The sequence below is a fragment of the Drosophila sulfurigaster genome, chromosome 2R (genome assembly GCF_023558435.1).
Source record: "Drosophila sulfurigaster albostrigata strain 15112-1811.04 chromosome 2R, ASM2355843v2, whole genome shotgun sequence".
Taxonomy (NCBI): Eukaryota; Metazoa; Arthropoda; class Insecta; order Diptera; family Drosophilidae; genus Drosophila; species Drosophila sulfurigaster.
Genome location: NC_084882.1, coordinates 29329256 through 29340444, shown reverse-complemented (window position 1 = coordinate 29340444; position 11189 = coordinate 29329256). Strand labels below are relative to the sequence as shown.

Below are 11189 nucleotides of genomic sequence, written 5' to 3'. Positions count from 1 at the left end.
TTCTTTGCGCACATTTATTTTCTTTAGTTTAGTACTTTATTTTTTTTTTGTTTGGGTTTTTGCGATAATTATTTTGAGATGCGCGAAATTAATTGCAACAATTTAAATATAGTATATATATTTATGTAAATGTATATGTATCTGTATATATGCATTATGTATACGTATTTAACAATAGTTTTCTTTTCCGTTTTGCTTTTGTTTCTTTATGTTTCTTTTTTTTTGTTTTCTTTTTCTCTTTTTTTTGTAGCTGATCTGTGTACATCATTATAAATAAGTTCTGGTTTTCTCATTCTCTTTATGCAATAGGACATTTTGTTAAGAATATTAAATATTAATATTTCTTTTTTTACGCTGGACTTTAGCTGCCAACGTTGTTTTCTGTTTTTTTGTTTTTGTTTTGTTTTCTTGATTTTCCATTTGATTTTATGTTCTTTGCTGTTCCTTAGACATGTTTTAACACTATTAATTTACATTTAGCTCTGGCCTAATGCTCCGAGTGGATTACAGTGAATAAGCTAAGTTAATTAAACTAAGTTTGTTGTATTTACAATTGTTGCTTACGAGCTAAGTCTTACATGTAATTAGTAAATAATACGCTAATTCTCTCAAGAATTCCTAAAATTCTACTTTGTGTACATGTATTGGGTGTGTGTGTGTGTTTGTGTGTTGGGTGTGTGTATTTTAAAACTAGGCGTCTTACGAGCGAGTCCATGAAATGTCCAGCAGTATTTTTTTTTGGTTTTTTGTTTCAAACCTTTACAACTTTTGTAACTAACAATTATTTATACATGTGCTCATAGTTTTATGTGTATTTTACAGACTAATATTATGTAAATGTAAATGGTTTTCTTCTGTTGATAGCATCATATTCATTTTGGACGACGCGTTGATAGTTGAATTGGATGATGATGATCAATTTTGTATGGAGATGATTATAATAACAAATTCAAAATAAGACTTTTTCCCGATTATTGTTGCTTGCCGAATCAATCAATTTGAAATTTCTTCAACAAATTATTTTTATCACAATTCAATGACATTTGCTCAATTCTTTCGTATTTTTAAAAGAGAAGTGTTGTTTAGGGGGAAATATAACAATTTGTCAAAAGGGCATTATTAAAAGGCAATTTCTTAATGAATTTAAAAATAAATAACAAGCAAATAAGTATTAAAAAAAACCATAAGAATGAGGGCGAGAGTGAAGGTGTGGGGGGGTGTGAGGGAAGGGAGAGCGAGAGTGCAAAACAGCGTGTTGCACGTCGCGCTTCATGCAGAAACTCAGATTGTGTTGCAGCTCGCACAGTTGCAGCAAATGTTGCCAGCAACATTTTGTCATGCTCGCGACAGCAGCCAGCAGCAACAAACGAAATCCGGAGAGACCATGAGAGAGAGTGATGAATGCGCCTCAGCAGCAGACATTAAGACATTGCGGCAACGTCAACGGCGAACAATTGAATCAGTAGTACAAATAACTATTATTGTAAAAATCGTAACAATGTTGTTGCTGCTGCTGTTGCTGGTGCTGCTGATGTTGCCACTCCACTTGTTGCTGCTGCTGCTGTTGATGCTGAAAATTCGACAACCAACTCGTTGTTGCGGCAATTCGCAGCAGATACTTTCATTCCTTGTGATGCTGATGCTGCTGCTGCGATTGTTGTTGCTGCTGCTGTTGTTGTTGCGGCAACAGTTGATGATGGGCGCCAGCTTGTTGCTGCTGCAAATGCGGCGGCAATCGCGACTGTTGCTGCTGCAGTGGCACAAGTTGTGGTTGCTGTTGCGGCTGCTGCTGTTGCACCTGATGGTGTCCCTGGTGGCTGTGCAACGACGACTGCGGTGCAGAGACCGCATTGCTTGCACCTGCCGACGTGCTGTTGTCATTGGACTTGTCGCGTGGCAGCAAATAAACCGAACCATCGGCCGCCTGCTGCAGACTGTAGTCAGCGGGCGAGCAGGGATTTCCCTCGGGATCGCGCAGATACTAAAAAAGTAAATAGAAAAACACATTATTAATTACCTATTCTCGCGTGTTGAATGTTTCTTCAAACTTACCTGGAAAACATGGCGATGCAGCATGGAAAACTTGTTGGAGATGCGCTTGCGTTCGCTCTCAAGATGATCGTGATCCTGATTCAATTGCGTCTTACGCTTCACCACCGTGTTCACCTCATCCTCGAGCGTCAGGATCTGATCGAGCTTGCGCTTGCGGCAATTCTGAGCAGCCACCTTGTTCTTGCCACGACGACGAATGTCGCGGATCAGCGACAATTGATTCTCGCTCAGATCGTACTTGGACAGACGCTCGTTGAACTCATCCATGGGCAGATTGATGATATCCCCGACTGGAATTGGGATGTTGAGGGCACGTGCCCGCTTCTCGTCCCGCGACAAATGCTCATCCTCCAGCGTAGCCGTTGCATTGCCACTCGACTTGGCCGCTGCCTGTTTGCTGCTTGCCACAGGCTTCTTATCCCGAGCCTGAGGTCTGGTCAGAGAGCCGCTACCCTGGGGCAACGATCCGGTGCCATGTGGCAGCGCATAAGTGTGATTCAGTTGCACCAGATCCTGTGGCGTAAGCGGAGCACGTGGCACTCCATAATCGGCTGTGAAGGCGCTGCTAGCACTCATGCCGTACGCCTGATGATAATCCTTGGCCAGAGCAGGCGCCATGGCAGCTGCCTCACCCACGCTGCCGCTGCTGCGTTGCATGCCCGTGAATGTTGTGGGTCCCGCCTCGTATTCGTACTTGATGCTCTGCACCTGTTGCTGTTGCTGCTGTTGCGTTTGCGCTGTGGCCGCGACGGGCGGCGCTGTGGGTGGCAGACTGCTGGGCGTTTGCTTGTGCAAATCACGCTTGCCATAGAGTTGATGCTTCTTCTGGGCCACCGGCGGCTGGCGTGTTGTGTTGTAGCTAAAGTCATAGGGTCCGCCATATTTGGCCTGATGATAATCCTGCGCAGAGTCGCTGCCCTCACCCCATTCGCCGTCGGATAGCGATGGCACACGTTCGGAGCCCATCGAACTGACGGCACTGTCACTGGACGCGTCTAAGCGATCGGCGCCACCTTGAGCGCCCGCTGTGTTTGCCAATAGATCGCTGGTCATGCCACCAGGACCGCCCACAGCCGTTGCACCGTTGCCACCGCTCATAGAGGCAGCACCGCCAACTGCACCGCTGCTGTTGAGCGCATTCACATTCGCATGACTGCCCCCAGTCACAGTTGAGCTGCCCGCGTTGCTGACATGTCCGCTGCTTGGCAATCCCAGCACCGAAGAGTTGTTGCTGGTGCTGTTGTCCACCATCCGACAGAAACCTGAAGAACAAGAATCAGAGAAGAATGGAAGATTAGCAAGGGTTGCTTAAAGGTGAAACTTACAAACTAAGATAAGTTCCAATGGAAGAAAGGAGTAAAAAACTGTTTCTCGAAGCAGTTTTTAAACATCAAATTCGAATCAATTTTATTACATTACACTCCTAACTCACTTAAGGACTGAACTAAAAGGCCACTAAGTGAAATGCAGTTAAGTACAATATATTTCTCTCTATCCATTTTTCAGAGCTTCCTTTGAAGGCACAACCATTGCTATGACAAAGCGATTTTTGGCACTAGAACATTTTTGAAATGCCACTTCTTGAAATGAAAAATTTGCCATTCATAATATACGCTTAAATCCCACAGCTTTTTATTCTTGTACAATTTGGTCACACTACGTCAGTGTAATTCCAAAATTCCCTAATCCACACTACACTACCTTCAACCTTTGCCTGAAGCCCAAAGTTTAGCTGTCCTCAGTTTGAAGACTACTCAAATCTTATCTCCCGGACTTTTCCAACCACTTTAGCTAATTCCACATGACTAAAGTTTACCTTTTAGCGATTCACAAAGCCAGAGAAAACACCGTCATAAACGCATATTTAACTAATTCAACTAACCAACTTAAGTTTAATTTTAGTTATGCCTTTGTGGAGGAACTGAAAAACTTATCACCCACAACATTAATCAGTTGTGCTGTTCGACTACTGTATATACGAAATTTTCTTGATTTTCGCCATGATACTGTTGAAATGTCTAATCTAGTCGAAATCTATATAAAAAAAAACGTCTGAATTCGATTATTCAGCATTTATTTTCGATGCACAGGTATAGAGAAAAATAGAAAAACTGTGCAGTCATTATAGGTGGCTTATCAACATGGTGTGCTACCTTTCTTATCTCTATTGAGTTATCTCCTCTAGGCATTGCGTCTACTAGGTTTCATTTACCATACAACGTCTTACTTTCGATTCAAAGTATAGCCATGTTAGAATTGAGTATATATATAGTATAGATTGCGGAATATTTTGATTGTACTCGCTACGTATGTATGTCGTTCCATATGGAAAGGTTTTCTTTATTTTTGGGTCTCGGTCTCGGCTTTATCTTATCGCCCCCACGCGCATGTGATCTTTTGTACCGGGTCTAGTACATATAATATATATATATATTAAATGTTATATATACTAATTATGTGTAATGCTCATCCCCAAAAGAAACAATAACTAAAACAAAAATAAATAAAACAAATACTATGTTGACATTATTGCGCAGTCAGCGTGAGAAAGATTGCGAGAGGAAGCGAGATGGCGATTAAACTGAGAACTGATAAGTTGTATTGAATCATTATCATACGCGAGGGCTTGTAATTAAACCAAATTTGCGCCTAATTATTCAATATATGAGCTGATTATGGTAAGTACACTTGTTTGCATGTGTGTGTGTGCGTGTGTGTGTTGTAGTCTATAAGCACTTCTGTCGCCGTTGCTGCTGCTGCTGCTGCCGGCACAACTGACAAGGTCAAGCCCATAAACATTGATGACTTGGCAAAATACAATATACAACAATGTTGTAGGTCGAAGTTATCAGTGGGCCAGGCCGAGTGCAATGCATAGAGATGGTCGATTATTATTGGTTCGTACGTTGTGTCGATGTGGCGACGACGCCCCGACGAACAGCAGCGAACCTTAATCGTAATGAACGTAAGCAGCAACGGAAGTTATAAAGTGTGATAACGTATCAAGCGTTTGCACGTTTGTTCGTGAGAGATGCAAAACGTAAACACGTAACGCACTAACGTAATTATGACGAAAATGCATGTCAGAGGCGGGGGAGTGTGTGAGAGAGAGAGCGCGACAATTGCGTATGCGACACAATAAATAATAACGTATCGTATGTACAGCAGCGTTATGTGTGTATTGGTGAGTGGACACACATATATACAGTATGAGCGCGCTAGAATAACAAGTCAACGCGATATCATACAGCAAATTTTGTGATATTGTGTGTGCTTGAAACGTTATTGCTCTGAAAGAGATGACTCAGCAGTTTAAAAATAGTAAACAGCCCAAAGGCAACAGCAACAACACTTTTTTTGCTGAGCGCGCATTAGAGAGCGCAAAACCTGCGAGCGAGAGAGTGAGCGTGACAATAACAACAACGACAAAGCAAGAGAGCTTTAGAACATTATTGTCGCCGTCGTCGTTGTTGTTGTGGTCGCTGTCGACGTCGCGACGTCGTCGTCGGTGTGCGCAAGTTTTGCTGATATCAGCAGAGAGCAGAGCTGGTTGCGCAGCATGACTAATGAAAAAATTTGTTACGCGGCAAATATTTAAATGGGATTTTTGGGCTGAATTTGCATGCTACATTTTTATTCTGCCCCCATTGAGCATAAAAATAAAACACCACCCGCAATAAGGCGAAGACGCAGCAGCAGCAGCAGTCAGAGCAGAGCAGCAACAACAATAACAACATCTCTAATGCTGCTCATTTTCACACTCTCACCTGTTGATTTTCCTACTGTCTAGTTTCGGCAGCCGTTTTTGGGGCTGTTTCTCGTGTTCGTCGACGTCGTTGCTCGATTATTTTCGATTTTGGTTTTTTTTTTACTGTTGCTTTTGTTGTTGTTGTTCTTGCACAAAATAATACGTTACTCGCGCGTCATCAAAAACGTTCTAAATTCGTAAAATATATAGAAGCATGTATGCATATGCTTCTTGTGTGTGTGTGTTTATGTACTACAATGTGTGTACTTTTTTATTATATGTAGTAGTTGTAGTTGTTGTTAGGTATTATAACGCCTTAATTTTTATTTTGCATGTATTTGTTGTACATTTTAGCATTGTGCCAAGTGCGTCATTGTTTCATTTATGAATTTATGTTAATTATATTAGTTAATTTGCAGTCACGTTTTTGGCACGTAATCGATTTCTTTTCTTCTTTTTTCTCTGCTTTATTTTATTATTGTATTTTTTTCTATTATATTTTTGTTTTCTATTTTTCATATCATTGTGTGTTGCGTCGTGGATGAGTGTATTTATTAATGTGTATTATATTTACTTCACTATCGTATTCGATTGTTCGTGTTCGACTGATTGACTCGCGACTCGTGTTGCGTTCTTGTTGCTTTGCTTTTTTTCTCATACACACACTCGATTCATTTGTGTTAAAGAGCGCGAAACCCGAGAGTTTGCCGAGCAACAAAACGAACGTACGAGCGACGAACGTTACGCGATGATGATGACAACGATTTTGAGCTCGCGCGCTGCTGCTGCTGCTGAGCAAGCGATATTCACTCAAATTTAAACTAATTTTACGAATTTTATGCTAATCAGAAGACCGAGCGACCGAACGTCCGCAAAGCAGTGCAGAGCGACAAAAGCCGCCAGCGAAATTTTTTTGCCAACACAATCAGAAAAGCTCGTCGTTGCTCTCACAGTATGTTAAGCGAGTGAGAGTGTGTGGGAATGCTTGTGGGTACAAAATTGTGTTTGTTGTTGCCTTAGCTTGCGCACGCGCTTTTTTTTTTGTGCCTTTGCACAATTTGAGTGATGTTCTTTTGGAGTGAAAGCTCTAGTTGAGCCAACTGCGCATGTGAGTACGCAAGTGTGGGTGTGAGACGTTTGTCGTAACTTTTGCTTTGTTGTTGTGGTATTGTACTTGTGTTTTCTGCTTGTAATACATTATTGAACACAGCATTGTGTTACGGCAATAAGTCAATGCTTGTTGCTGTGGGTGTAGTAACAACATTGGCTTGCATGTTACGTTACAAGAAATTTACAGCTGTATTGCAGTTGATAAATATGGCTGATTTTTTTGGTTTGTGTCTTGGCTAAGCAAAAGGATTATTTGAGTGTTTTGACTGTCGATAGTGATGCTTGTAAATTGGTGTTCTTTAGATCATTATTATTTTTAATTTGATTTCTATAATTTCAATTTTTAATTTGTGTTCCTCAGAACTTTATATTATTTTTTTTTAAATTTGATTTCAATTATTTTTTTACTTTTTTTAATTATTCTTTAGGATTGTATTTATATTATTTTTATTTTTATAATTTTATTTATTTGTTAAGATTGTATTTTATTTTTTGAGATTGTATTTAAATTATTTTTGTTACGTTATATTTATATTATTTTAATTATTGTTTTATATTATTTATATTACTTTATATTTTTGTAATTTATTTTATTTACCTAATGTGTTTAGTTCTTTTGTGTAGTTCTTAAATTTCTATACTGTGTGAAATCTGAAACTCACGCTGACAAAGTAAAGCAGCTGAAAGCTTTCTACGATAGCTCTCGAAAAGCTTTCAAAGCTCAAATAGCACATGTGCCACACGGTTGACGCAAGCCACCGCAATTATGTGTTAATTGAGTAATATTAATTACATTAATGGCGAACCTTAATCGGTACAATCTCTTAATAAGAAGCAATCTGTCGTATTTGTTGTATGGCTTCATTGATCATCAGTGAATTAAAGTGTTATGTTATCGATTATCACTTACTTTCTGTCATATCCATCAAATGAAGATCCTCATCATTGAAAATCGAATTAATAAATCCATCCGTATGATTCATGTCCGACGAAGTGTTCTACAAGGGAAGATGAACAATTGTTAAAAATCATAATCGATGATGACAACTATCTCTTTCTCTCTCTTACCGCATAATACATCATGTCATGCTCCATCTTATAGTTGCTGCCAGCAGCGGCAGCGGCGGCGGCAGCAGCCGCAGCAGCAGCGGCAGCGCCATCAGCCTCATGGCTGGAGTTGGTCAAATGCATGCTCGAGGTGACCGCCGAGCCAAGATTGTGGCCATAATGCGGCTGACCGCCGGCAGCGGAGCACAGATCACCCAACGTCGAGTTGGTGGCATGCATCATGGCAGCAGCAGCATGTCCGTGATGCGGTGGTGGCGGCGGTGGCGGCAAAGTGCCAGCTGCCTGACCGTATTGCTGGGCGCTGGCTGCGGCGGGACCTTGGTACGAGTAGCCGGTGTAGTGGGGCGGATAGGGCGGCATATCGGCCACGCCCATGCTGGGAATGGGACTGATCCAGGTGGCCAGATCCTGCAGACGTTCCATGGAGACGCTGCGATTCAAGCGCGGCATGCGGCCCTGCAATGATTAATAAGCGGAATGGATAAATACATGAAATACGAAAATAACTAAAATTAAATCTTGCTATCTCTACTCTTAGCTATTGCGCTCTCTCTTCTCTTCTCTCGCAGTGTTAACAAGGTGAGAAGGGTTTCTTCAGATCGCAGTGGGAATTGTGGCAATAAATAAGCGATCAATCATGCGAGATTCCGTTTACGGAATTCTCTAGAAATCAACAATAAGCCGCAGACAAGACACGAAAATACAAAAAATCGAAAATTCAAATTGCGCTGCAAGTAAACTTGGCTTCGTTGTTGTTTTGTTGTGTCTGGCTGCCCAAAGCCAAAAAACGTGCACAATGTATCAATCTGGCGATTTCAGAGACTCGACTTCGACTCCGACTTCAACTCGCATCGGATCGATCAAAATTGAAATAAAATTTCGTAAAAAATACAACAAAAATTGACAAGTGCTCAGCGGTCGTCGTTGTCTGTGTGTGTGTGTGTTGGCTTTATGTTCGTATCAAAAAGTTGGCAGCTCCAACTACAGTCTTCAATTGTATCTTTTGCCAGCTGTATCTGTATCTCTGCATCTGTATCTGTATCTGTGTGATCGACAGTTCGTGCTGTGCGACGTATGTACGACTTCATTAGTCCAGCTTTTGTTATTCTTAATTATCGCATGGTTTATTTATTTGTTTAACTAATTCCAGTAGAGCTCTGCCTACTACTATCTATATTTATAACTACTACTTCTTCACAGATTGCTCTTCACTCCTTTCGCCACTGCATACTCTGAGGCGTGGGCGATCTTCCTCAGCTGCTGATCTTCACACTGAAAATATATGCACATAACTTACACAACCACAATCCAGGCTGCTGGCAGCAAGGAGCATTCAACGTTCTGAGAAACAATTTGTTAAATGCAAACGCCGCAATTAAGCGCTAAAAGCCGAGAGTTGAAACCCAAATTGATGTGGAGATGTGATGCTGAGATCGTTGATCGTTGATCTTGATGGCGCGTTGCACTCTCTTTAGTGCTGCTGGATGCGGCATTGACATTGAGAGATGCGCGATTGAGTTGCCAGATAAATAACATGAAAGCAGCAACAGCACAGCATCTTTCCTCAAAAAATATTGAACCGAAACGCGCGAATCGAAACTGAAACTGAAGCGAAGTGAAGACGACGTCGACTTCGATTCCTTTGGCGAAGACGTTTGAGACGTTGACGTTGAGTTGTGTCGTGTGACGTTTGCGGCCCAAGCGTTAAGACAACATTGACAGACAGATGCAGAGAGAGCTCAAGCCAGAGCAACAGCTCAGGTACACATACAACTGAGAGCAAAAGGGAATGCAACACAGGTGAGTCTGTGTCTGTGTGTGTGTGTCTCTAATATATGCCTCAACACGCTCCTGAGCAAACAGGTAAAACAACAAAGCCAACTCGTCAGCTAAACTGGGCGTTTACTTTTGCCAGTCGCCAACTGCAGTTGCCTAGCAACTGTCTGTGTGTGTGTGAGAGTGTGTGTGTGTTTGCCTGGGTGTGTGTGTAATTTCAATTGTCACTGTCTTGTCATTAACTTCTGGTGTTAGCTCAGCCAGCCACTGGCCATTGTTTGTTGCGTTTCACACGCAAAGCAAATCAACTGCAAGCGGCTTAAGACGCGCACTCTGACAAGAGAGGTGGAGCAGGGGTAGAGGGGAGAAGAGGCAAGCGGGGGGCAAGGAGGAGCACACTTATGTGAGCAAGTATTTAATAGACTGTGACTGCCACTGCGTCTTGGGGCGTTGCCCAATGGCTTTCATTGAAGCGTTCACCGTTAGCTACCGCCACAAAATCGCAGTTAATTCCCGTTAAGGCAACATGTTGCATGCCACAAGGCTGCAAGTGCCATATCAGCATAGTTAAGCTGATTAGTGGCGGCATTATTTGTAGTCATTAAAATATGATACTGAATTTTAAATAGAAATACTTAAATTTTTTGATCCTAATCTATTATTATTCACTTATCATTCACCTCCTTAATTTCTGAAATTTCTGTTAACCTCTCAATTATTAATTTCTTAACAATATTGCTAGTTCCTTCATTTCTGATTTTTTTTTTAGCCTACTCATCATTATTTTCTTAATAATTTTACTTGAATCTTAAGTTTTATATTTCTGCTCCTTATTTTGTGAATTTTTTTTAAACAACTCATCATTAATTTCTTAATAAATTTTCTGAAATCTTACGTCTTATATTTCAGCTCACTAATTTCTAATTTTTTTTAACTTAATTCCTTAAGAATTTTACTTGAATTATACATCTATCTCTATATTTTATCTCCTTAATTTCTGAAACTCTGTATAATCATTTAATTAATTATTTATATTATTGAATACCAAGAATTATTTGACAAAGTATGCTTAATGGCATTATTTACTTAGAAATGGGTAAACTACAAAACGTCTTTAATCTCTAATCCTATAAAAGTCTACAATTCTATTCCAAGAATTTCGTATTTTTGGCGCATATCAAAAAAGTTCCCCCTGGAGAATACTTCAAGCTCTTAAAAAAAGTTCAAACTGGAGAGCAAAAATTCCCATATTTAAGTTTTCCTTAGGGTATAATGAACTATGAGCGAAACTATGTAATAAATATAGCGATGATATAGTGAAATTTGAAATGAAGTTGCTTAAAGTGATGTCAAATTTTGTTAATTTACTTTGAAGATCTTTAATTCAAATACTTTACTTTATAATCATATTAATCCTTTAACCACTTTCCCTATT

The 11189-nt window shown here is 40.5% G+C and overlaps 1 protein-coding gene across 1 annotated transcript in view; it reads right to left on the bottom strand.

Annotated features, from left to right (window-relative positions):
- Positions 1–196: 196 nt before the first annotated feature.
- LOC133836927 (segmentation protein cap'n'collar) overlaps positions 197–11189 on the bottom strand; it is a 44207-nt gene continuing 33214 nt past the window's right edge. The window contains 4 exon segments of the mRNA XM_062267537.1: positions 197–1981; positions 2053–3314; positions 7821–7908; positions 7979–8434. Coding sequence (XP_062123521.1) covers positions 1460–1981; positions 2053–3314; positions 7821–7908; positions 7979–8434 — 2328 coding nt within the window. The 3' untranslated portion in view covers positions 197–1459.